A 24,766-nucleotide genomic window follows, 5' to 3' on the forward strand; every position below is an offset into this window, starting at 1 on the left:
GTCTATTTAGATTGAATTACTGACACCAGGCGTTTGGAGGCCCACAGGCCGTTAGCCTGTCTATTTTAGGTATGACCTCTTTCTCAGAAGTCAGCCGGAGTGCGAAGATTTTGTGGAAGTACTACCGAGTAAAAGTCCGCAACACCTGTTGGAGGAAGGTCTAATATTGTTGGTGGAACCGTTGGCTAAACTGTTCGAATATACTCGAACACATGTGTGTGCCTAGTGTGGGTTGACGCACCCAATTCAACATGACCAGGAGTGGACGAGCCATGAATCACCATTCGCAAGCATGAAGTATCCTATCGAACTGGAAACGCTTAAACCGGAATGTCCGACCGCGGGTTGGAGATTCATGTGTCGTGCTAGCCTATCGCTATGACGCTCATTTCAATTCAGGAGACTAATTCTGCCAGCAGCTAAAGCAAAGAACACCGTATCCAAGACTTGTGAAGAGACGGTATCCAAGAAGCCTGCTTGTTCTATCCGCCTTCGAGACCGGAACTCCATTTCATCGAGTTCATTAAACCTGCCATGAGGCCCGAAAGCTGCATAGCCGGCGAATTCCCATGGTTCCTGGGAATGGACAAACTTGACCAAGGCCGTGCGCATATGCTCCCCAGTCTTTTGGGCGGCAGGAGAAAAAGACATGTCGAATCCGCCGAAGAGAAAAACCAAGTCAATGGCATGGTGGGATCCATTGGATGGCTGCCAAGGGTTGGGCTCGTCGACGAGATATCGATATGCTTTCTTTCCTTCCCCCTTGAATTGTTGGACCAGTTTCTCTGCAGGGAGCAGAAACTTGTAATCGTGAAGGAAGTCCAAGGCCCCAAGCTTGCAAGAGGACGGTCGTTCAGAGTAGATGCTATAGAACCTTTTGAGCTTACTGCTGTGCTCGCCAGCAAGATCGAAAGCATGGACAATATCAGCAGCATCCATTGCCCATATGCCATCACGAAAGACCACAGCCTTTGACATATTAGCATGTAGACGACGTCCGGCACGAAAGCTTGCTTACCTCGTTCTGAACATCGCTGACCATTAATCTTTCTGCCTGCCCTGTCTTTGTCTCCCACCTTTCGAATCCTGAGTCCATTTGAAGAAACCATGACTGTATCTTTGATCTCACCAGGGCTTCCACCAGTTTCTCAGCGGGGGCTGTGCTTAGATCAAAATCACCCAGAGATCGCAGATTCCTCAAGAGATTCTGGCGCATGGCAAATGCCCTCTCTTCTGGTTGAGGAGGGGAAAGGTATAGAGAACCAGAAGCGAAAAAGAATTGCTTAGCTGGTGCCCCGGTTACCAAATGTGCGTGGCAGTATACCGCTCCGGCACTCTCCCCAGCAAGTGTGATGTTCTCCTATAGGGAGTTTCTCAGGTCAAAACCATCGGAGACAAGAGTGAAGAGCAAACTACTCACTGGATCGCCTCCAAATTCGGCTATGTGATTATGCACCCATCTCAGGGCCAGGGCTTGATCCTTGAGAGCAAGATTCTTCGAGCTGGGTTTGTCACCAAACGCAAAGATGTTCAATCTATACTGTAATGTTACCGCAATGATTGGCCTCTTCCAGGTCAAAGAATCCTTCACGATATTGGTCGTATCTAACAAGCCTAATATTAGTGACGATACTACGGGCAAGATAACCTACAATGACCGTGGGGGACACAAGAAAGCAGAAATAAACTGCCCGTACCACAAACTCCAGAGGCAGCACTACCGAAGGTCACAGCTTGGGAACCACCTGAAATGTTTTTCATTAGCACCCATTGCCAAGACAACAGGGGGCCGATAAGAGAAGATATACCATGTATCCAGACGAAGACGGGCAATTTAGGGCTCCCTGGTGACAGTGCCATTTTGGGAATCGTGACATCTAAATTGAGACACCTGAATTCATCTTCGTATTCGATTGGTAACTTGTGCTCAAGCGGTATCCGCAGAAGGTGTCCGACATCGATAGAAACTTGTGGGCATCGAGGACTACCGTATTGGGATGCTGGTCAGTTCGCTGTTATCCAAGCTAACACAAAATAGGCCACAGGGAGTTACCCAAAGTTTGTGCAGTCAAGCTCTGTCGGCAAGGTCGTGATTTCTTCAGGATTTGCAAATCTTGCTGGGATTCGGCCGTACGGTATCCCACGAAACTGCGCGACTGGCTGGAGATCAACGCCAGTTAGAACTGAGCGTAATGACTTGTGTTCAAGATGAAAGGGCATAGTTTCGTCTAGACTGGAAACTCAAACGGTACAGCTGCTGCAAATATGCTTGGAGCTGCTTGACCGCCGCCTGAGCCTAGCTTCTATCACAAAGTAGAAGGAGGGGTGGAAGAAGTGGCAGGTGGTAAAACTACTTTTGAGGGGTAAGATGGCAGCCGGCGGGCTATTGGACGCTTTGGGCTTCATCCACAACCCCACATGCATGTAACTACTTTCTTTGGCAGTGGTGTTACATCCCCCATGAGGGGAAGACGAATCGCTGCGCCCAGAAGCAGTTATGCAGTCAATAATCATCGATTATACCACTAAGTAATTTTCTACTTTTCTGAGAATATCAAAAAAACGGATAGGTTCTATGGTATAGAGAACCATCGGTTATACTAAGTATACGGTAACAACCGAAGTTGATGGTGACGAAGACGAAGAAAACCAGACCAAGGTGTTAATGGTGACGAAATGAAATGAAGAATTCCAATATTACCGCCACAAAACTATATCTGCAGTGCTACACCCCAACCAGAAACACCCCCCATGCCTTCACCAAAGTATCCATCCCAACTGTGCTGCCCAGCCTGAGGAGCAAGTCATATTGCTTGCTGCCCGTACCAATCTCCTTGTATGTCCTCTTTCCACCCTGGTAGATTGCCCGCCCACCATCATCCTGGAATCTCTTCCAGGGAGCTTGGCCTTGCACAAAGTCAATAACATCTGCGGCAAATATCTTCGCAGATGCTTGTTGCTGTTCGTTGAGGTGCTCGTTGTAGTTTTGAAACAAGAATGCCACGTCGAGCACGTGAGTACTGTGGCCCTTGAAAGGACCCTCCCACGGGTTGGCTTCGGCGAATTCCAATAAAAACGAGTCTCCAGGAAAGCTTTCAGCAAACGACTCTGCCGTGGCACGGAATCCTATGTCTGAGGCAAAACGAAGAATATTGATGAAAGCCTCGTCGTCATCTGTATGCTCACTTATGTCATAGGTTTGCAGAAGATGTGCAACTGCGTCGGTGTGGTCTGAAAGTGACGAGTTCATGGATTTGATGAATGAAGCTGCGATGTGTTGCTTGCGTTGAAAGAGGCCCATGAAACCAAATATGCTTGCCTATTTTGTCTTGGTGAGTACAAAATCTCCCCGGGACGATCGATAAACTCACATCCAATGGAGCATATCCAACCATGACGGCTTTGCAACTCGTCGACTTGGGGATCAGACTTTTAGTCGATGCTATCTCGAATGTGGGCGTGAAAGGCACTGTGCAGCTGTTCTCATCCAATACTGGCAAGAAGGGAAGGCTGCTGTCAATGCTCGATAACAGAGCTTCCGGAGACACTCTAGACAAGAACTCGATACGTTCACTTGTACTCAGCTTTTCAGCTCCCAGGGCTTTGAGCACACCGTTGTATGCTTGCTCGGCAATGTTTTGATCTAAGGGGGTAAGCAATGGAGGAGAACCGCCCAGGACAACAATTTGTGATACAAGAGCTTTGTCGGAGTAAAGCAAACGGGTTGTAGATACTATGCCAGTTTGAGTGAGTGTTAAATTCGTAAATCGACTGGGTGTGAAGTGTGAAGGACTTACGCCCACCCGCGCTTTCACCGATAACCGTGATCTGATCAGGGTCACCACCGAAGCCTGATATGTATCTCTTCACCCATTCAAGAGCCACCTGCTGATCATGATGGCCGTTGTTACGTTTGAATCCCTCCTTTAATAGCTCCTCGGAGGTCAGAAACCCTGGTGCACCTAGGCGATAGCTATCGAATGCCGAGTTAGTCTACTCTACGGACACAGGGTCACGAACACCGCATATGTAAGGTGGTTCCTACTTAATGTTGATTGCAATAAGCGGTTTGTTCAACTCCTTTGCCAGCTGAGCTATTCGTTTCATGTCATACTGTGGCCACCAGTTTGAACCGGTGTTGAATCCTCCGCCATGAATGAACACCAATACAGGAAGCGGCTGAGAAGATTCGATCCCGATTGGTACTGTGAGATTCAGATTGAGGCATTCCGTTCCGGAAATCCCAGGAAAATCCGCTGTCGGAATCGCTTTCTGGATGATAACGTGTTCATTATTGACGCCTCCCGGATCAGATATAGCTTGCGGGCTGAAGAATAATCATTAGCTTCAGGAATGCTAACTTTTAAAGGGACGAATATACCCATGGTGATCAGCAACTATACCACTGCCGTCATATTGGGCCAGTTTGGCATTGTCAAACCAGTGGTTCAAGGTCGCATATCTGATGCCCAGAAACTGGATCACGCCGTCTACCGACTTCCCTTTGACGTTACCAATGATGGGATGATGCAATTCTCCCATGTTGAAGTCAGTTTGATTCAATAGTAGAATAATAGTTCATGAACCAAATTGTGGAAATATTGACGGAAAGGTGAAGGCGATGGTGGCGTAACAAGTGAGAATCAGGTTCGTTCACAGTCAGGAAGCACGCAGGCGCTTCTGCTTCAAGAGATCAATGAGAAACACAGCTCACGAATCTGAAAAGAAAAATGTCGATGTAAAGGCGAAAGAAGCCAGTCTCATCAAGCTCCCGGACCATTCGAAGCGGTTCCGGACGCTCATCTTCCTCGAGCTTTCTGCCGTATCGCAGAACTCCCGGTAAAGCGAGTTACCCCACGTTCCCACGTTACCCCACCACATTGAAAGATCGTCATCTTTGCTGCTACCCCACATTCAATACCTGGCTGGCTGCAACACCGATGAAGAGGCGTTCATGCAAGAAACTTCGTCACATTCAGGAATTATCTTCCTCGTCATTTGTGTGCCCACCCCACGATGAGTTTTCGATACCAAATCTGCTTTGTCAGTTAAGCTATGCATTCTTCGGTATCTTTAACGGCGACGAAGCGCATGGATTGTGTTATGTTGGATCTGGAAGGGCATTCGGCGGAGGTAGAGCGCATGCAATTGCCTCTGGACATGCAAAGCAAGAATAAGCCTTTTTCAGTATCGTAAATGTGGTTTTTATATTCCTCACATCGCCCAAGTTAGGTAACAATAGATCTTCTATCTACCTAGGAGTTGGGAACCTCTATGTTGGAAGAAATAATAGAAAAATAATCAAACAGAAAGATCCAACTTGAAATAATGTCTTCCTGACAACTAATATACATAAAGGAGGATAAGATTTTGAGCCTCCCTGTAACCCTCCCTGGTGACTTCAAGATTGTCGGACGATCTCATTGGCGCTCTCATAGGCTGTGGCCAAGCGTTCTAGAACATCACCCATTCGGCGCGTTATACCCCATACCCATACCTGCCAACAGCGATTAGCTAAACTTCTCAAATCTGAATAGTTTTATGAGAAGTATGTCCTACGTCTTGAAGGAACAAGCTCCATATCCTAGCCAGCCCAGCAGCGAACGACTTGCTCTCCTCTGGATCATAGTCCGCTTCTTCCAGGATGGCCTTGATTTTTGCAAGGAGTTCGCCCTCAGCTCTGCTCGGCTCAATGCCCTTGACAACATCTAACTCGACGGAGTGTACCCATTTGGTAACAGCAAGTCCTATCAAAGCAAGTTAAGCAACAGAGATGACTAGGCCGAGGACTGTATTATTGGTACATACCAGCGTCCCAGGCTGTTACCGCGTGTTCTACACTCCAACGAAAAGCGGCTGTCTTGCGTACTAGCATATGTCCCATTTTGACTGGTATTTGAAACCCCTCTAGTGTTTTTTCGACCGCTTTCAGTAAATGCACATTTCTCTCAAGATTCGTACGGGCGAAGCTAGTGACCGAAGCGTTGATGACGTTTGGATCTTCGGCTAGTAGAGTGAGCCGATCGAAGCTAGTCGTGCTATCGATGAGTCGGAGATATGCAGCCCTGAGTATTGCATGTGAGCTGAAGCAAAGTGAAGTAACATCATTGTCGTCCATATCCTCAAGTTTTCCTTTCCTGGTTTGCTTTAAGAGCCCATGGCACCTAGCCAAGGAACCAAAAGCGGTGACTAATAGTGAATTGCCAAGGGCAGATCGACCCGGTTTCCCTGAAAAGGAGAACAATGCAGATGTTTGCGAAATCTGAGAAAGCTGCCACATGTGGACGACAACGGCATGCATAAGGATGAGCGCTGAAAAAGGGGATATGTGGTAAGACTCAAACTTGGCGTGATCCATGTTCTCCGACAAAAGATCCTCGAGGATATCTTTGGCGGTTCGGTGATTTCTCTTTTTGTAGCTGCGCCGTAATTCCCGCCACTCATTTTCCGAGGTAGCATTCCATAGATTTTCGTCGTGAAAATGTTCCAGTTCAAGGTCTTTGGTTGTGTTGAATACCGGGTTGACGCCGTAGATAATTGCATTGACTGTATTTGCCACGTATATACCGCCCAGCAGCCTCTTCAAAGACTCCCGTTGTACCCAGTCTGTCCAGGTAGTGTTGAGTAAATCGAAGTTATCGTCGTTAAGCTGGTTCTGTGCTTTTCCGTAAATCTAAGAAGCATGTTAGTCAGGCTGATGAATGGCACTCATCCATGACTGCCGAAGCCCTTACCAAAGTATAGAAACCACTCTCTTCCACCGGCCAGGATGCCATGTTAATGTCGCCGCTGAATGTGGCGTAGAAAGTCAGGAGGAACCTGGTTTGGATTACCCATAGTGGGCAATCGCTGGTGAGAACCTGAATTAACAATTGGTTAATCAATCTTAAGATGCTGCAAGCTCAGTTATTAGAACAACATACCGGTTTGACCAGTCTCAAAGCCAAGTCATATAGAGTCCGGGCACGACGGCGGTCTAGGCGGTACAATGCCCCTATACTACACATTGCGAGAATGAGAGGACTGGGAACATCGCCTAATGAAAGGGTCTGTAAATGGAGAATGGGCAGGTGGCCATGATAACACTCCACGTAGCTGGAAAGAAAACTTTGACAGAATTTCAAAGGGGGGATTCCGATTGGCCCTTCTGGTATGATAAGACGTTTGTTAACGTCTCTGCAAATGGCGTCGTGCATTGATTTGTCCATGATGAAAGACGGCCCGGGGGGCTGTTTGTTTTCGAGTAGATGTGGAAGGCTTGCATCCAATAACACAGGTGACTCGGTCTCGACACTTTGAACACAAGAGCTACATGTCGCCAAATTGACGCTCGCATTCATAAGGTGAGGCTCTTGTGAATTTGTGTTGTTCGAAAAGTTCGGAGTATCGAGAAAAGAGTTCGAAGGATATGGAAATTCGAGCCATTCTGGAACTTCGAGAAAACTCAACTCTTGAGCGAAGTCGTACTGCTCTCCATTTAATGGCAGAAGAGTTTGAGAAACTGGGTTAGTTAGTAACGCGTCCAGACCCCCAAGAGTCAGGCCGTCATCCAGCGTGGTCGACGTATGAGATTCTCCTTGTTCCACATCTCGGTTTCCCGCATCATAACATTGTTGGTGCATATCGTTGGTTCCATTACCCGTGGTGAAAGACCATTCTTGAGTGGAAACCTGGCTGAGCTCGTCTGGGTTTGTTGGAAAGAGCCCATCTAGTGCATCAATATTATTTGAAAAACGTGGAGCGTAAAAAGTTGAGGAAGCCAGAGCTGCCTCTTCGCGCCGTCGTAGAGGTTGCATATTATTCGTGACATTTTCAGACCGCGTAGCAACCACGATGCTATTTGACTCCAAAGTTGAAGTGCAAGAGTCCCTCCTCTGACCTTTTCTTAATGGCCGTTGGCCGAACAGAGGATCGCGATGAACTCGACGACGTCGTTTTGGAAAATTTTCCCTGTCACTTGAAGTTGCTTCTGAGGATACGTCGTCTTCCGATCGGTCTTCAACTGCTTTGCCTGCACGCTCTGCATGTAGGGTTCGCTCATGTCTCGTTACGAGGTCCCTGCAGTTTCAATGTTAACGGCCAAACATGATCACCAATACCTTGGCGGTAGTTTGTATTTTCTCACTTTCTGGAGTATGTCTTCAGACAATACTGGCAAGCGTATGGTTTCTCGTTGGTGTGGCTACGCTCGTGACGTATGCAGTGTTCGCTGCGCTTGAAAACCTTCGAGCAGTGCGCACACTTGTATGGACGAACGGCACGGCGGGGATGCTTTTCGGATGCACTAGCATCTGTGGGTGTGGGAAGCTGAGCAGCTGTATGAGCAGGTAAGTATGCCGCGGAAGCCATGGAGAACAAATTCCAGGAGGTAAGTAATGAGATAGTGTACTGAGGAACTTGTGCATGTGAAGATAAGTGATGGAGGTTCTAGAAACGCCCCAAAATCGGAAGGAAAGTTGCAAGCCGATGGGGAGATGTCGTGATGCCGCAACCCTTCCGGGCAGCCTTGCGCAGCCTGCCGTAGAGACCCACTTATCCGGGCCGACCAATTCGCCCCACGGCGATGGTCCCAGGCGAAGTACAAATAGACCTTCGCCCCCGATCCATAGTTAATAAGACAAGCCGTCTATTTCACACTATTCTGCCGCGTAGTACGAGTAACCTCGGGCATGCGACAGTTATGAGCCCAGCTCCACCCGCTACTGTGCCAGAATGGTATAAGTGCAGCATTAGCGACCTAACCGCCTTGGCACGTACAACGATCCACCATTTCGCACGTACAACCCCAAGACCCGAGGGTTCGATCCCCGCAGGAGACCGACTGTACCACCTAGATTTTGGAGATATGTACCCAATCAAAAGGTTTCAAGAGTAAGTGTATCAGATCCGTACTACCTGTGAGAGCGATACGAATCTGGGGGGTGTGTCGTAAGGGTATATCAGGCGTTAATTGCTGCCCGCAGCTAACGGCGTCGTTTTTTGTGACAGTTATGAGCCCAGCTACTACCAACCCTGACTAGCTAGCTACCCGAGCGAAAGTACGACGCTGGCACTGAATTCCTAAGCCCTCATCCTCATCTCTTCGTTCCCCAGCTCAGTTCTGTGACGATGTCGTCTGCAACTACAAGCCTCGCTACCAACCGGAAGCTGACTTGCCGACGCGACTTTCCCGCCTGGTGGCTGACCTTTGAAGTCGAAGCCAAGGCGAAGGACGTCTGGCAATACGTCAACCCAGACGACTACAGCTCTGGATCCGACCCAAGCGAAGTAGAGGAAATCCTCTCGCTTGGAGAGTGGATTTCCTATACGAACTCGCAACAGAGACAAGACTATGACGCGGCCCGCGCCGCCTACGATGCGATCATCGAGGCACAAGCGGAGGCAGAAGGCGAATCAGTCGCGCCTATACCTCCAGACAACCCAGAGACCCTGACAAAGAAATCGTCTGGGATCCTCGAGAAGTACACGAACTACATCGCTGGAAAGGCAGGCCGCGACGCGAAGAAATCAAAGAAGGAACGTTCGTATGAAGCTCTCGATAAATGGGTAAAAGAGACTGTTGCAGAGGATATCCTCACACCCGCGCAAATGGAGCTACTCGCCTCAGGAGACTGCACGCTTCGCGCCCTAATCCGGATTTTGAAGCGAAGATACGCCCCAAGCGACTCTGCAAACCTCACTACCGTACGCGAAGAATACCAGGCCGCTATTGACCGAGCCAACACGAGCATAAACCCAAGCACCTGGCTTAGAGACTTCCGAGGCGTCTATCTCAAAGCGAAGCAACTGAAGCTCCCAGAAGTCCAAGGCACTCTCGCCTCGAAAACGTTCTTACGAGCGGTAGGACGAAGGTTCGCCCCAACGTGGGCTACCTCCGAGCTCACCGACATTCTGAAACGAGAGCGGAGCGGAGACAGAGTCCCAGACGTAGGCCAATACGCGGACATGCTTGAGGACCTGCTTTACGAGGACACTCTCTATGGAAAGAATCGGGGCAAGTCGACTGGAATCTATGCGACTCTGGCGGGGCGCTCCGACTCTGCAATCTCCGAACAGCCCTTCGCCCCTGGAAGAAAGACCGGGAGCGAGTCATGCGCCTGCGGTCACTCTCACCCAGTAGATCCAATCAACTGCGCTCGCCTCGAACTCGTCCTCACAGGAAAGACCCGCATCCCAAATATAACGGTCTCAAGCGAAGAGAGCGGACAGATTCGTCAAACGATTAATTCCAGGGACTACTCAGACCTACGAGCCGAACTCGCCCGGAAAGGCTGGCTGAAAGCCGTAAGGATCCCTCCGAATCAACCCTGGAGGAAGTCAAACAAAGACAGAGGAAAGAAGCCTCAAGACGACTCAACTGGAAAAGCAACACTCCCGGCGAACGTCGTAGCGGTTACAATAAGTGAGCCTCTCTTAAGGGAGCTCGCGCCGGACGCTGCGCCCGAGCCGAATCAACTGTCGGTCTTCGTAACTCCACTCACAGGACCACACTTCCTCTCGCGAAGCACGGTTCTAGACAACTGCGGAGCCACTCACCTCGTTAACAACCTCGATCTCTTGGAGCCCGATTCGATTCGCCCTACAACAGGCGAAGAGAGGGTCGACTCAGGCACAGCCTCGTACCCCATCCTTGCGACGGGAACCCGGATTCTGAAGGGAGCGCTAAATGGGCCAAACGGCCCACAAGACCTGACACTTCAAAATGTGGGTTACGTGGAGAACTTCCATGTGAACATCGTGTCGGAAGCGCTTCTGCGGAAGACAGGGATCTGGTACTCTGGCCTTGACAGCACCCTTCGCGTCGGAGGATACAAAGACAGTTCTGTAGTTAAGCAGCTTACGAGGAAGGCGAACATCACCTTCTTCGAATACAAACCTGGTTCTGCGTACTCTTCCTGCAAACGGATCGCAGCGAGTGATGCTGGAATCGTGAGCACCCTAGTACTGGTAACGCAGAAAACGAAGCGACCTTCGTATGAGACCCCTGAAACGAGGAGCGATGATGCCTGGCTCTGGCACCTACGATCTGGACACCTCGCGCCAGCAGCACTTGAGAAACTCGTGCTTAACGCTCGGGGGGTGAGGATCAAGGGCCCAGCTCGTATTAATTGCCAGCATTGCGCGACGACCCACGCCAGACAGGTGATTTCCAGGCGAACGTCGGAGCGAAGAGCAACAAGACCGTATTACAGGATCTCGTGGGACCTTTTCGACTACCCAAGAGGTTACGACCGAAGCCGCTGGCTATTAGTGATTAAAGACGAATTCACTGGCCGGCTCTTCACATTCCCACGCATAAGCAAAACCCATAACGACGTATTCGAGGCCATCCGGACTTTTGAACGCTGGGTGGCCAGACAGCGAGGCGTACTCGTTTGCAAAATACGGCAAGATGTAGAACGAGCTGTAATTGCGATCAATGGTTACACGGAATATCAGGTCTGGACCTCAGATAATGGAATTGAAATCGAAGCGACTCCGCCACACACGAAGGAACCGAACGGGGGAGGCGAAAGGGCTGGCCAAGAAATTATCACGCGAGCAATCAAGATGCTAGACTCGGCAAGCCTCCCAACCTCTCTCTGGGTCGAAGCAGTAATGGCAGCTGCCTACCTCTACAACATGAGCCCTCTGCAGCGAAGAGCCTGGCTCTCACCCGTTCAAGTCGAAGAGCAGTGGTTCCGGCAATACTTTCGCTGGTGGCAACCCGCTTACCAAGCCAGCCTGGGACGCGAACTTCGCCCGCAATGGGGATGGATCTACGCATACGGCTGCAAGGCTTACCCGTTGAAGAAGGATCGCGAGGCAAACAGAAATAGACGCGACTTCAAAGTGGAACCGCGAGGACATATTGGATACCTAGTGGGCTACGTTCCGAACGCCCACAATCTGTATAGGATCTGGATACCCTCGCTTGACCAAGTAATTATCACACGTAATGTGACGTTCGACGAGAGCACTTTCTACTCGAAGGACGACGCGAAATCTGCAATCGCAAGAGCTAAGGCTCGCGCCGTTGTAGACGAGATACAGGAGCCAGTCTCCCGTGCCAACCTCGAATTCCAGTTTCTCGGAATACTGGATGACAGCGAGGCCGCGTTAATACTTGAAACCGAGCAACCATCGCCACGAACCCCTGCGCCAGCGAAACGGCCCCCGAGCGGAGCGACGGAACCTGACTGGCAGGGGGGATGGCTGCTTTCCCCGGAACCTACGCCTCAACCCGACACGAACCAGGATGAGGATAGTAGGGCGGGCACGCCTCGCATCGCGACTCCCGAAGCGAACGAAGCAACGCCTGCACCGGAAGACGACCACTTGGACCCGAATCCAGTGGCCAGTGACGTTGTACACGCCGATACAGACGACGTAGTACACGTCGGATACAGCACTCTACGAATCCCGGACGTAGAGGACGATTCATATTCAGAAGTCCGAGGCGAAGACTCCCAGACTCACCCGGTGCGGCCACACTCGGAAAATGGGGAACGGAGCGACCCTCAGGATAGGTCGGAGCGGGTGTACAACCGCGAAGACCAAGGCCACGAATACAAACCACGGCGTTCGCCACGGTTTGCGAATCACTTTGCGTTTCTGCATACGGAACGTAACTGGGATGCCTTCTTCAACACGTATTTACCAGATAAAGGCAAAGCGTACGAAGAGGCAACCGAAGGACACTTTTCCCTCCACTGCTTCGTATGGGCATCAATACACCAGACGAAGCAGACCAGACAAGAGGGAATACAGAAGGCGAAGATCCACTCTGATGATCTCATCAAACTTCCGAAGATGTGGAAGGACGTTGAGAAGATGCCAACTGGCCTCCGAGAGCTGTTTTACGACGCTGCACGCGTGGAAATCAGTAAATTGGAGGAAATGTCCGCCTGGAAAGTTATTAACCAGGAGGAGGCAAAAACGAAGCCTATACCTTTGAAATGGGTTTTCACGTACAAGATTGATCAGAACGGATACCTCGAGCGCTGTAAGGCGAGGATCTGTGTACGAGGCGACCTCCAAGAAAAGCACCCCCTCGAACAGACATACGCAGCGACACTCGCCGCCAGAACGTTTAGGGTGGCGATGGCGATCGCTGCGCAATTCGATCTGGAGGTCCAACAATTCGACGTTGTGAATGCGTTTCTCAACGCTGAAAGAGGACCAAACGATCCCCCAGTCGTTTGCTATCTACCAGACGGCTTCAAACAGCGCGGGAAGTACGTTGAGCTGCGACGCGCCTTGTACGGACTACGAGACGCCCCATTACTGTGGTACAAGGAGTTTTCCTCAACACTCCGTCGTCTGAAACTCAGACCTACAGACGAGGACCCGTGCCTATTCCAGACAATAAACAAGCACGTCTTAGTCCTCTTCTATGTAGACGATATTCTCGTCTTGTACCACAGAGACTACGCGAACGAGGGTAAGGAAGTAATTGACGGGATCAAACACGACTACGAACTCAAGGACCAAGGACCAGTCCAATGGTATCTTGGGATTCGAATCGTACGAAATCGCAAAGCCCGGAAGATCTACCTCGCCCACGACCAGTATATTGAACGCGTAGCGAAGAAGTTCAACGTGGTTGACCACCGCGCACCAACAACCCCGCTACCTCTAACTTCGCTTGAGAAGTATGAGGGACAAGCGACACCCGCTGAGGTGAAGACCTACCAGGAGAAGATCGGGTCAATCCTGTATACTGCAGTGATGATCCGCCCAGATGTTGCTTTTGCGTGTGCTATACTGTCGCGTTTCCTGACGAACCCGTCTCCCCAGCACCATTCCGCAGCGAACCAGGTGATCCGTTATCTATACCATACTCGATACCTCGCCCCGTGCTTCGGTATCTCGGGGGGCGAGGAAGCGCAAGTTCTCCTGATTGCAGGCGACGCTTCGTTTGCGGATGATGAAGAGACACGACGTTCGTCTCAAGGATACGTGATTTCGCTGTTTGGAGGACCAATCCAGTGGAAGGCTGCGCGCCAGAACACAGTCACAACGTCAACAACCGAAGCGGAGCTCCTTAGCCTTGAGAATACTGCAAAGGAGACGATCGCGTTGAAACGACTACTTCGAGATATTGATCTCGACCTTGGAGACGTATGGAAGATCCACTGCGACAACCGCCAGACGATTCGCCTCGTGGTAGGCGATAGAGAACGTATCTCAACCAGGTTACGCCATGTAGATATCCAGAATATGTGGCTGCGCCAGGAGCACGCGAAAGGCTCGTTCTCTGTGGTATTCATGCCAACAGACGAAATGCCAGCCGATGGGCTTACAAAGTCACTTTCCCGCGCGAAGTTCGAGAGATTCAGAGCACTTCTGAACCTGCAAGACGTACAGTCACAGATACAACGAAACGAAGCGCAAGAAGCGGGAGCAAGTGAGGCCCGCAGGCCGGTTTTATTTGAAGTATTGGCCCCCAATGGCCAGGAGGCATAAGTGGCTCCTGGGAGCCCAGTTCCCGACACGAATTGGCTCTCACTTTCGGAGAGCGGCCGCGTACGTATCCATCAGGACGTTGTACGCGGGGACCACACCGGCGGGTAGATGTGATCCAACGAGGCTGTCAATCGCAGCCCGAAGACCAGCCGCCTCTGCAGACGAAGGTTTCGCCTCAGAAGACGATCCGGCCGCCGAACCGCCATCAACAGGCGCGTTCCCACCCGGAGGCTGAACAGGCTTGTCCAAAGACTCGCCCTTGTTCTGACCACCAGGCGGTACTACCGCCACCTCGCCCCGACCCTCACCCTCGCCGTACTTGGCTTCGTCGAGGGCCTCGCGGAGAGCACTTTTCACGCGAGCGAAAGACTGCAAACACAGTTAGCCAGGATCAGCGCAAGGCAGCAGACGAATACACGTACCTTCCGGGGTGTACCCGGGGTCCTGTCAGCGGCCAGGAACCTCAGCCCCAGACGAAGCACCTCGCCGGTCGCCGGTACGCACGGCTTCTTGACTTCCCGGCAGTGCTGGCACTTTTGTGAGGTGCCGCTGGGCGCACACTCGCCGTATGACAGTCCCGCCAGTGCACTACGAATGCACTGGACGCAGACGGCGTCTCCGAGCGGTGGCAGCTGCTGAGGATCCTGGAAATCGGCAGGATCATTCTGCCCCTCTACTCACAAGTCAGAAACCGAGACGAACTTCGTATGACAGGCACACTTACCAGGGCCCGCGGTGCCCAAAAGAGGCTTGCGGCCTCGGCGCTGCCGTTTGGGAGCCGGCGACTCATTAGGCTTGGGCCCTGAACCCTCACCCTCTGTGCCACCGGACCCGTTGTTGCCAGGCGGTGGTCCTGGGGGCTTGGGCTGTAAACCCTCACCCTCCGAACCACCACCCGGGTTGGCGGCGCCATCTTCTTCTACGCGAGAAGTCAGAAAGGAAGCGAAAGACGAAGCGAAGTCAACAAGAACGTACTGTTTTCGGGTGGGAGCCCAGTTTCCGAGGAAGGGCCGCCACCCTCCCTCACCTTGCGCTTGGCGGCAAGCGCCGCGCGCGCCTTGGCGGTGGCGGCCGCCCGTTCTTCTTTGCTTTTTGGTGGCATCTAAACGAACGACGTTAGCTTATTGATATCACAGGCGAAGATTCGCGCGCAAACGTGCGCGCGCGCGGGTTGTGATGCTGGAAATATACGTACGTGTGTGTGTGTGTGTGTGTTTGTGTGTGAAGAGGAGAAGAGAAGAGACGAACCGCGCAACTGGGAATATTATTCCTGGGCAACGAGCTCGCTTCCAAATCGGGTATCGCGCCGAAATAAACGAGCTCACCGAACGGAAGGAACAACAACTTGATGGGCAAACACGCAAACACACTTTTCACGCGATATCGAATGGCAAACAAGCTGGCAGGCGACTTCTTCGCCTATTATTTCATTTGTCTATTTTTATTTGTATTATTCTCGAGGCTGTGGGTGGGAAACGAAGGATCGCAGCCGTTGCTGTATTGCAGACGACTCTGCGCCGTCTGGGGGGGTATGTCGTGATGCCGCAACCCTTCCGGGCAGCCTTGCGCAGCCTGCCGTAGAGACCCACTTATCCGGGCCGACCAATTCGCCCCACGGCGATGGTCCCAGGCGAAGTACAAATAGACCTTCGCCCCCGATCCATAGTTAATAAGACAAGCCGTCTATTTCACACTATTCTGCCGCGTAGTACGAGTAACCTCGGGCATGCGACAGGAGACAATGGTCAGACTAATTGACATGCTGGAACAAATCGGAGACAGCACGCATCGTCATCGCAGATCGTGCCTGTGCCAAGACGGACGCGGGGAAAGCGTGCGGGCCGCAACATGGATGTAAGTGATCAATCATTCATTATTAACTGCTTGCCGATACGAAACTGCGGGGAAAAGTGTGGGGTCCTTTGCCTTTTAGGAGACGGGTGTCCCTCCCGGCATTGATCGGACTGGAAGCGTTGATTATATGTTTTTAATGTTATTGGCTTCTGCACTTGTTTGACTCAGCATGATTTGTGGCTCTTGTTAAGATGCAGCAGTAGCTCGGTTGAAACACAACAACATGACTCAAAAAAGTTGCAGTGAATTGGCGCGGGACACTCTTCGTGATCCCGTCCAACCCAGGCAGCCCTTATGCAACTACCATGCCTTTGGTGTCAACTTTGACATTTCCCAAATAGAACCCATCCTTCTCCGCCTGAGCCCATTCAGTTTGGATCACCTCAGCCCGTCTGGCATTACGCGGGATGAACCGCGCTTTGAACGGTTTAGGTAGCGTGTTGACCCCTGGTTCATAGGCCTCATCTGATAGATCAACAGGCAATTCGTGGCCGTTGGCATCCAATGGCGGCTCGATTCTAAAAGCCCACAGAATCTTGGCCAGAGTGATGAAGAGACTGTTTTCAGCAAGATGCATTCCAGGACAAATACGCCTCCCGCCGCCGAAGTCGAAATGATCACGGCTTTTGACGTCCCCCTGGGCAGCATAGACTCCCGCCTTTTCAGGGTAAGCCAAATACCGCGCTGGGTCGAACACTTCAGGGTTACTCCACTTCTCCGAACTGAAGTGAAGAACGTATTGCGGTATGGCGACAACTGTATTCTTGGGGATGAGGTAGTCCTTGTAAAAAACGTCCGAAGTCGTGTAATGTGGGCTGCCTATCGTGGTCACCGGCCGGATGCGAAGGATTTCCTTGCCAATCGCTCTAATGTACGGCAAGTCCCCCTCATCTGAGAATGTTGGAGACCGACCATCGCCAATGACTCGAGAGAGCTCGTCATTCGCAATGTCTTGGACTGTGGGGTGGGCTGATAAGTAGAGAATGCAACTATTCAATGCGGACGAAGTAGTTTCTGAGCCTGCCTCGATCATTGCTTTCAGAGAGATAACCTGTCAGTTTTGAAAGTTCCCAATCACAAATTTTTTGTATCTCACACTTACATCCCGCAACAAAACTCGCCTGAACATCGCTGATACCCAACTTTTCGAAGTATGTCTCCTGGAACTGTTTTACAAAGCACTCGGGGGCCATTTTTTCGGCAACGGCAGCCTTCAAACCATTCCAATAATGAATCCAGATATCCCTCTGCCTATTGTAGGCACGATTCGCAGCGGGACGCCACCATTGGAGACAGGATGGCAGACTTGCAAGTGGAGGGAACAGATCAGCAATGTACGCTCCAGGCTGTGCAGCTTCAGTAAAGTCTTTGAGAAGCTGATAAATTCGACGTATGTCATCGCAGTCCTGTGCGGCTGTTAGATAACTGCTCTCATGATCTGGTTTCTAGAAGCATGTATTCATACCCACTTAGGAACTCTAAGCCCATACGTGCTTGTCAGCACGACCGATGTCGTGTATCTGCGAACGTGCATATAGAAGCTTTGTTGGTCCTCATTATCCGTTGCGATATCGTATATGAGTTGCTTGGCCTCAAACTCTTGTGATGGTTTATAAGCATCCGAGGCCTTGGGGGTGAGCAGCTTGTGCACAATTGTTCTCAGTTGGCGCCATTTTGTACCGTATGTCAGAAGTAGAAGCCTGTTACCCCCGGACAGGAGATCCGACACCACAGGCATTGGCATTCTCCCTGATGTTTTCGCCGATTGCTTGTCAAATATCTCCCTGATAGCATCTGGGCTATTCACAAACACCCAGTTCTCCCAGCCAAGTCGGATTTTGAACAGCTCGCCATATTCCTGTGCCCAACGTTGAAGTTGCCGGTGTGGGGCTGGGCCCAGTTGAGGCGCGTTGCCAACCAGAGGCCATCCTCTTGGCCCGGAAATAGCTTTGTATCCTTTTGGAGGAGCAGAGTTCTTTTTGCTGAGGAAGCAACCGAAAAGTATGATAACTGAGAGAAGAAAACCGAGAAAAATATGTGAGGTCATAATTTCGACTGATTTTGACATGCTAATGCATAAATCTTTTTTTTTGATACTGAATTCGAATCGAACACGACCAAATATCATTCTAATAAACATGCTCGTTCTGTCAGGCATGATATTCAAGATGGGCGGCTTTGATGCACAATTACGATCCGTGCCCACATAGGTGGCTACCCCTCATGGGGGACATTTACTGGAGGAGGGGAAATCAGTCCCCCCGCATAGGGGAGTGATTCAGACTGAACTCCAACAGAACCCGTGTCAGGGCAGATATGAAGCTGCCGAACCCCACCCTGAACTTACTTTGCGCCGAGTTGGCCATGTGGAGTAGCTGATGCTGCTACCATAGCTCCCCATGTGGGGAAGCTGTCCGTCGTGGACAGGGGGGAAGTGTTTACAAAAGCGTGACAAAGGCTCCCTTCAACGGCGTTTCTTGCCTATTCTTGCATCATAGATAGCCCTACTCTCACCCACAAGCTCAGATAGCACTTTTCACCATGGCAGCCCAGGACCTCACCCCGAAAGACTTCCAAAACGCCTTCCACTGGGCGGCAACGCAGAAAGATGGAACAATTCCATCTTTCGCGACCCGTCCGAACGACCCCTACACATACCAGCCCGGTTTCAACAACAGTTTCGAATCCGAGGCCATTCCCGGGACTATTCCGAGGGGCCAAAACAGCCCCAGAAGCATTAGATACGGATTATATGCGGAGCAAATCACGGCATCGGCCTTTGTCGCGCCTCGACACTCTAACAAGAAAGCCTGGCTTTACCGATCTCGGCCAGCTGTGGCACACCAGGGATTTGTGAGTAGATTGTGATCCCGATCATTGTCGGCATGCAAAACCAGCCGAGCATCTAGAACTGCTCGGGCGGGATGACGAGAGGCGCTAACCTTCTCTGTTCAGACGGAGCTTCCCGACAACAAGGATACAGAGTCAACTTTTATCCCGATCAATCCTCGAGTTCACGTTTCCCCAACCCAGTTGGCCTGGAAGCCGTTCCCGATCCCTGAAGGCGAAGATGTGGATTTTGTTGACGGCCTGAAAACTGTGGCCGGGTCCGGGGACCCGACACTTCGGGAGGGGCTGGCCACTCATGTCTACCTTTGCAACAAGAGCATGACGAAGAAGGCCTTCGCTAACTCCGATGGCGACTGGCTTATTGTGCCTCAGCAGGGTGCGCTCGACATCCAGACTGAGTTTGGATTTCTGTATGTGCAGCCGGGTGAGATATGCGTCATTCAGCGAGGCCTTCGCTTCAAGGTCAACGTCGAGGGCCTCACCCGCGGATACATCTTGGAGATCTGGGGATCCAACTGGGAGCTACCGGAATTGGGTCCTCTTGGAGCAAACGGGTTGGCCAACTCTCGTGACTTTCTTCATCCAGTTGCGGCGTATGAAGTGACCAAGGATGACCCGTGGAATATTGTCTACAAACTAGCCGGCAAGTTTTTCAACAGCACGCAGCGCCATTGCCCGTTTGACGTCATTGCCTGGCACGGGAACTATGTGCCGTTCAAGTACGACCTCACGAAGTTTGTCAACGTCGGCTCTATCTCAGTTGACCATATCGACCCGTCCATATTTTGCGTCCTTACAGCCAAGTCTCGGGACCCAGTCGCACCGCTAGCAGATTTCCTGATTTTCTCTCCCAGATGGGATGTTGCGTCTCATACCTATCGTCCGCCCTACTACCACAGAAACTGCGCCTCCGAGCTCATGGGTCTGATCTACGGCGACTACGGCGGTCGATCTGACGAGTTCCAGCCCGGAAGCATTTCGTTCGAGTGCGGCTTCGTTCCTCATGGTGTTGCTTATGAGCAGTTCTCCGCCGCCTCCAAGGAAGATCCCCCCCAAATGCAAATCTCGCTCGGGTCTATCGCATTCATGTTCGAAACGAGCCGGGCCCTGACCATCACCGACTACGCTTGGAACAGCAAGGAAAAGCACGAACATGACCCAAAGATGTGGGACGACCTTGTTGACAACTTCTCAACATTTCAGCTCGAAGCCCAGGCACAAAAGACTAATGGCACAAAGTGAGATTAATGGAGCAATGGAAAATCAGAATGGTCCATGCAATGTTTCATTGAATAGCTCCTGCTCCGAGCCTTTACTATTATAGAATTATGGAAAGCAATTTAGTCAATTTAAAAAGAGATCAAGTCCAAGTCATGTCCATCTCTTATCTTCAACTTGAAGCCTCTCAGTCATAACCGCATTTCCGTCATACACGGTATTACCCCGTACGGCCCACTGTCTCTACGTAAACAGCCATGAGGCAATTCGTCTTCACTGAATTAATTATATTCAAGTTTACGGATCTTTAGGCTGTCACGCTGGCTTGATAATATGGACTGTCCATACCTAAACATTCCAGCAGTTACTGGACTGCCTTAAGCGACCGGGGTTGTAGAGTCTAAATCTATTCTCGAGATTCTCATTTTGGATCCCTGATTCATATCTTGTTATAGATTTCATATTAGCTAATCAGTAAACCATTTAAATATGATTAGTTCAACTGGAACTCATCTAGACCTTTTTATGAGTCCACCTGCTTCAAGGCGTTGGTAGTTGAAAAATAGTGTTGGAGGGGTACAGGATCAATGCCGGCATCCGGAAAACATATGCCGTAACATATGCCGTTGCCGTTTAAGCGAGCCAGGGGCACATTATCTTTGCAACACTTCCTAGCCAATCCCGTGCGCCCACCTCTTGCAGGGAGGCAATGTGATGTTACTCAATTTTTAACTGACTCTTACCTGCATTCTAGCAACGTTAAATCGTGCTGAACGTAGTGCGGCACACCTCAACTTCAATGCCTTCTATTATTGGAAGCTTGAATAGCTTGGGGTCATTGGATTGGACCAGTGACGCTGTCACAAACTCTGATCGTTTAATTAATCAAGTGATTTGAAAGCGATTCCAGGTTATACTCGAATCCTCTAAGACAAACCATAGTTTAGTTTCCAAATCTGCTTGTCAAAAAATTGGGGAGAGGCAGGAACATCACACATATATGCCTTATGTAGTTTGCGACTACTGCGACGCCACTGGTCTGGCATGGAAAGGCAATGCCCGTCTAGTACTTCTTGTGGCCGTCGTAGTATCTTGAAAAGCTCGCCATCGCTTGCGATTCCATCATCCGGTAGCCCGAGCAAGTGATCGTAGATCGCTGTGAAGATCAAAACGTTTCCGAGGGATTAGGCCATGAAGTCGCCGCGCAGAACTGACAGGCGGAAGGACAGCAGATCTCCAACGTTTTTGTTCAACTTTCTTTTTGAAGCCCGTGTTGGAGAATGTTTCCAATACTGTACACAACGCGTTCTTGTCTACACTTTGCAGCGTAAGCAGCAAAGTGGCTTGGCCTGCTTGCTATTCACTTCCTATCATGAGGATCCGTTCCAAAGAACAACTCTGCTAGGACAGGATTAAATTATCATCCGGCTCCAAATTTGAAGCAGCTGGCCAGTCATAATATGATGTTGCGGATTTTGGCCACAAGATCCGGCTGAGGGCATCTCGAGCAATAAGGTTAAAACTTCGTCAAGTTCGTGTTGGTATCTTTAGATATTGTACATGTCCTCATGGAAAATCAATACGCTCATGCAAATCTTCTCATCATCGCCTTGCTCAAAGAGCCTTGTCGGTAGTCCCCTTCTTCACGAATTCCTTGCCTGCGAATTCCCGCTCCCCGCCAGTGGTGATGTTCTTGTTCTTGGCCTGGCCTTGCACGTCGCCGGCCGCGGTATCAACGGCAGAGTTGAACTTGCCGCGGATTACCTCACCAACGCCCTAGAATCACATGTGTTAGTATTTGTCTTCTGAGCAATGAGATTATGGGATAACTCACGTGTCCTTGGGCGAGAGCGCCCTTGATCTGATGTCCGATACCACCAGTACGCGTCGTCCGGGCGTCTCCGCCACCAATGGTGCTCGTAGTTGGGTTGGCAGAGTGCAGCGTCGCGGGGTTTCCGGTAGTACCGGCCCCTCTCCCGATGGAGTTTTCGACGCCGCCCACGCTGGCCGTGCTGCCGTAACCGGGCTCGGCAGCCATCGGCGCCTCCGTGCCGCGGTAGCCGGCGTTGGGGTTCGTGCTGCCGCCGCCCAGGCGCTGGTTGCCCAGGTTAGATCCACCAGTAGCGAAGCCCTGGGATGTGGTAGGGTTCACATTGGGATTCTCATAGGTGTTTGAGGGGCCGAGGTTCTCGGCGTTGAGAGAGGCGGTGTTTGTGTTGGAAGCCATTGTGAGAGTCAATTTTAGTCAAGTTGCTTGGTATTGCTTTGGGATGAATGGGAGAGTCTGCAGTGACGCTATTAATACGGAAATCCCAATGATGCTGCGAGTTATACTTAAATATTTACATTGGGCATGTCACTGGCCTCCAAACCTGATCTTGTGATGCGCCAAGGGGTGACGTCACGATAGCGCAAAATCGCCTCGCTGGGGTCGATCTGTGGACCATGGCATCGCTAGATCGCCGTATTGATGTCAGCCTCAATTCGCTTTGTTATTTCCGGTATCTGTAAGCTTATTTCATTTGGAAAACCACTAACATTTTGTAGCTATCGCGTATATCGCAGTACCGTTTAAAGCCAAGCACATGTGGGATCGTGGAATAATACCGGAGAGTTGTATTTTCTCAATCCTACTGCATACGCAATAACAGGATAAAAGAAAATCACACAGTCGTATAATTCTCAGTCTTCATCAACTTTGTTGCTTCGGCAGATTGTGACAGTATCTGCGATGAACAAGTATTGACTGGAGCTATTTACCTGGAACCTTCGCCCAGCTTTGTGGTTCACTGTGAGAGGGCGACTTGTGCCTGGCTCATCATTAGAAATTCTTCAAGGAGATGTAGAAGAATCTCGATTGTATATTGAAGCTGATACTGCTGTATGTGACAGTTCATATAAACTGATGTTTGCGGTCACCCTTTCTCGCCATACTCGATATACTCGGTGTAAATCAGCCTGCGAGCAACAGGTAAGTATGCTTATACGCGGTGTTTTCTGCTTCCACATGACACAGTGAACCAACGTAAGGTATAAGATAGTCTCATATTAGCAGTGAGAGGGAGGGAGGGGCAAAACAAATTGATATACAGAGCAGAACAGCTACTACTCTGAGACCAATACAAATAAAATTGCCGTGCAAGCTGAAAAACAGCAGTCTATAGAGATATACCAGGCCGACCGGAAGACCGAAAATGAGTCCAGGGCCGGATGCTAAAGAAAAAGGGGATGGTTCGTTCCATGTCACTTCTCTCTCCCTCCGTCCTCTTCGACCTCGCCCCCGCTCACCAGAACCTCAAAGCCACAACGCCGACGACAACAGGATACACCCACTTCCCAGCCGACACACTCGACCCGGCGCCGTAGTAACACCTATTCCCGCTGCACCGAGTGCCCCACCCGCTGCCGCCGCCGCTGTTGCCCCAGCCCCACGCCGCGCTGCACTCCCCCATGAACTCCACCAAGTCCGTCCTGCCCAGAGGCGTGCAGAGAGTCTCGGCCGTGTTGCTGGCGGAGCCGCTGTTCCCGGTGCACGAGACCGCCTCGGTCCACTTGCCCCCCGAGCAGTGCTGGAACTTGTTCGAGAGGCAGTTCCACTGGCCCTCGTAGCCCACGCAGGAGGCGTCGACGTCGATGTATAGGTGGCTGAGGTCTTGTAGGGTTGTGTTGGTCGCGGCTTCGTCGAGGGGGGCGACCGAATCCGGGCTCGGGGAGGGCGCCGCCGATGCGCCGTTGAGGAGGAGGGCCAGGAATGTAAGGAGGATGGTCGCGAGGACGCCCCTGCGTCGGCATGTTTGGATTTGAGGAAGCATATTGGGAGATTGACCCGATAGGGTTTTTGAGCTCTTCTAATGGCTCGGAACCCAGCGATTTGGATTTTGGGTTGAGAACGGAAGACGTTTCTTCCTCGAGGGGGCGCTCGATGAAGACTGTAGGCAGTGAATGGAAAACAGAGTTGGCGGTGGTGATACGGAACGGTCCTCTCACATACTAGCTTGCCAGCAACTCCTATATAGTATAGATCGATCCGTTTTCACGCCTTCGCAGCCGGTCAAAGAATGCCCGATACTGGGCAGAACGATGATCGTATGACGAAGGGGCGACCGCCTTGGAAGCCCAATACCTCCGCAAGTGCATTTCCGTCCCATGAACTACTAGGTATGGACCACAGCCGCCAGTCTTGGGATTCCTTCGCGTCCGCTTGATTGTCTTAGAGACTGCCCGTTCTTGCTGTGAGAATGTCGGGGTGGGTAGCCCGGGCGTCCCCAGTCGTTGAGTTGTCAGCTGCTAGAGAGCCTTTGCAGACGTGTAGCTTCGCCATTGGGCCGCGAGGCTCTAGCCTCTTCACCGAGCTCCTCACCTGCGGCCTTGCGGCTTACTACTTGAGGCAACCTGG

At 51.0% G+C, this 24,766-nt stretch overlaps 8 protein-coding genes across 8 annotated transcripts; 1 reads left to right on the top strand and 7 right to left on the bottom strand.

Moving 5' to 3' along the window:
- Positions 1-390: 390 nt before the first annotated feature.
- Positions 391-1,860, bottom strand: EsH8_I_001378 (Alpha/Beta hydrolase protein; the record flags this gene model as incomplete). The annotated part of the gene is made up of 5 exons (XM_083268791.1): positions 391-969; positions 1,019-1,360; positions 1,421-1,605; positions 1,698-1,745; positions 1,809-1,860. The coding sequence occupies 5 exons, from the start codon at positions 1,858-1,860 to the stop codon at positions 391-393; spliced, it is 1,206 nt and encodes a 401-aa protein (XP_083119229.1).
- An 865-nt stretch (positions 1,861-2,725) lies between these two features.
- Positions 2,726-4,542, bottom strand: EsH8_I_001379 (uncharacterized protein; the record flags this gene model as incomplete). Its single annotated transcript, XM_083268792.1, has 4 exons — positions 2,726-3,319; positions 3,372-3,643; positions 3,798-3,973; positions 4,382-4,542. 4 exons carry the CDS (start codon positions 4,540-4,542, stop codon positions 2,726-2,728), a joined length of 1,203 nt encoding a protein of 400 aa, XP_083119230.1.
- Positions 4,543-5,401: 859 nt separating this feature from the next.
- On the bottom strand, positions 5,402-7,007 carry EsH8_I_001380 (uncharacterized protein; the record flags this gene model as incomplete). Its single annotated transcript, XM_083268793.1, has 7 exons — positions 5,402-5,497; positions 5,560-5,747; positions 5,809-5,820; positions 5,962-6,065; positions 6,345-6,673; positions 6,735-6,860; positions 6,924-7,007. The coding sequence occupies 7 exons, from the start codon at positions 7,005-7,007 to the stop codon at positions 5,402-5,404; spliced, it is 939 nt and encodes a 312-aa protein (XP_083119231.1).
- A 7,480-nt stretch (positions 7,008-14,487) lies between these two features.
- On the bottom strand, positions 14,488-15,550 carry EsH8_I_001381 (uncharacterized protein; the record flags this gene model as incomplete). Its single annotated transcript, XM_083268794.1, has 4 exons — positions 14,488-14,817; positions 14,871-15,121; positions 15,173-15,367; positions 15,424-15,550. 4 exons carry the CDS (start codon positions 15,548-15,550, stop codon positions 14,488-14,490), a joined length of 903 nt encoding a protein of 300 aa, XP_083119232.1.
- Positions 15,551-16,594: 1,044 nt separating this feature from the next.
- On the bottom strand, positions 16,595-18,040 carry EsH8_I_001382 (cytochrome P450; the record flags this gene model as incomplete). The annotated part of the gene is made up of 3 exons (XM_083268795.1): positions 16,595-17,271; positions 17,354-17,708; positions 17,768-18,040. 3 exons carry the CDS (start codon positions 18,038-18,040, stop codon positions 16,595-16,597), a joined length of 1,305 nt encoding a protein of 434 aa, XP_083119233.1.
- Positions 18,041-18,843: 803 nt separating this feature from the next.
- Positions 18,844-20,394, top strand: EsH8_I_001383 (RmlC-like cupin domain-containing protein; the record flags this gene model as incomplete). The annotated part of the gene is made up of 2 exons (XM_083268796.1): positions 18,844-19,155; positions 19,258-20,394. 2 exons carry the CDS (start codon positions 18,844-18,846, stop codon positions 20,392-20,394), a joined length of 1,449 nt encoding a protein of 482 aa, XP_083119234.1.
- Positions 20,395-21,984: 1,590 nt separating this feature from the next.
- On the bottom strand, positions 21,985-22,597 carry EsH8_I_001384 (uncharacterized protein; the record flags this gene model as incomplete). The annotated part of the gene is made up of 2 exons (XM_083268797.1): positions 21,985-22,146; positions 22,205-22,597. The coding sequence occupies 2 exons, from the start codon at positions 22,595-22,597 to the stop codon at positions 21,985-21,987; spliced, it is 555 nt and encodes a 184-aa protein (XP_083119235.1).
- Positions 22,598-23,654: 1,057 nt separating this feature from the next.
- Positions 23,655-24,182, bottom strand: EsH8_I_001385 (uncharacterized protein; the record flags this gene model as incomplete). Its single annotated transcript, XM_083268798.1, has 1 exon — positions 23,655-24,182. The coding sequence occupies one exon, from the start codon at positions 24,180-24,182 to the stop codon at positions 23,655-23,657; it is 528 nt and encodes a 175-aa protein (XP_083119236.1).
- Positions 24,183-24,766: the final 584 nt, after the last annotated feature.

This window comes from Colletotrichum jinshuiense, chromosome 1 (genome assembly GCF_051148585.1).
Source record: "Colletotrichum jinshuiense chromosome 1, complete sequence".
Taxonomy (NCBI): Eukaryota; Fungi; Ascomycota; class Sordariomycetes; order Glomerellales; family Glomerellaceae; genus Colletotrichum; species Colletotrichum jinshuiense.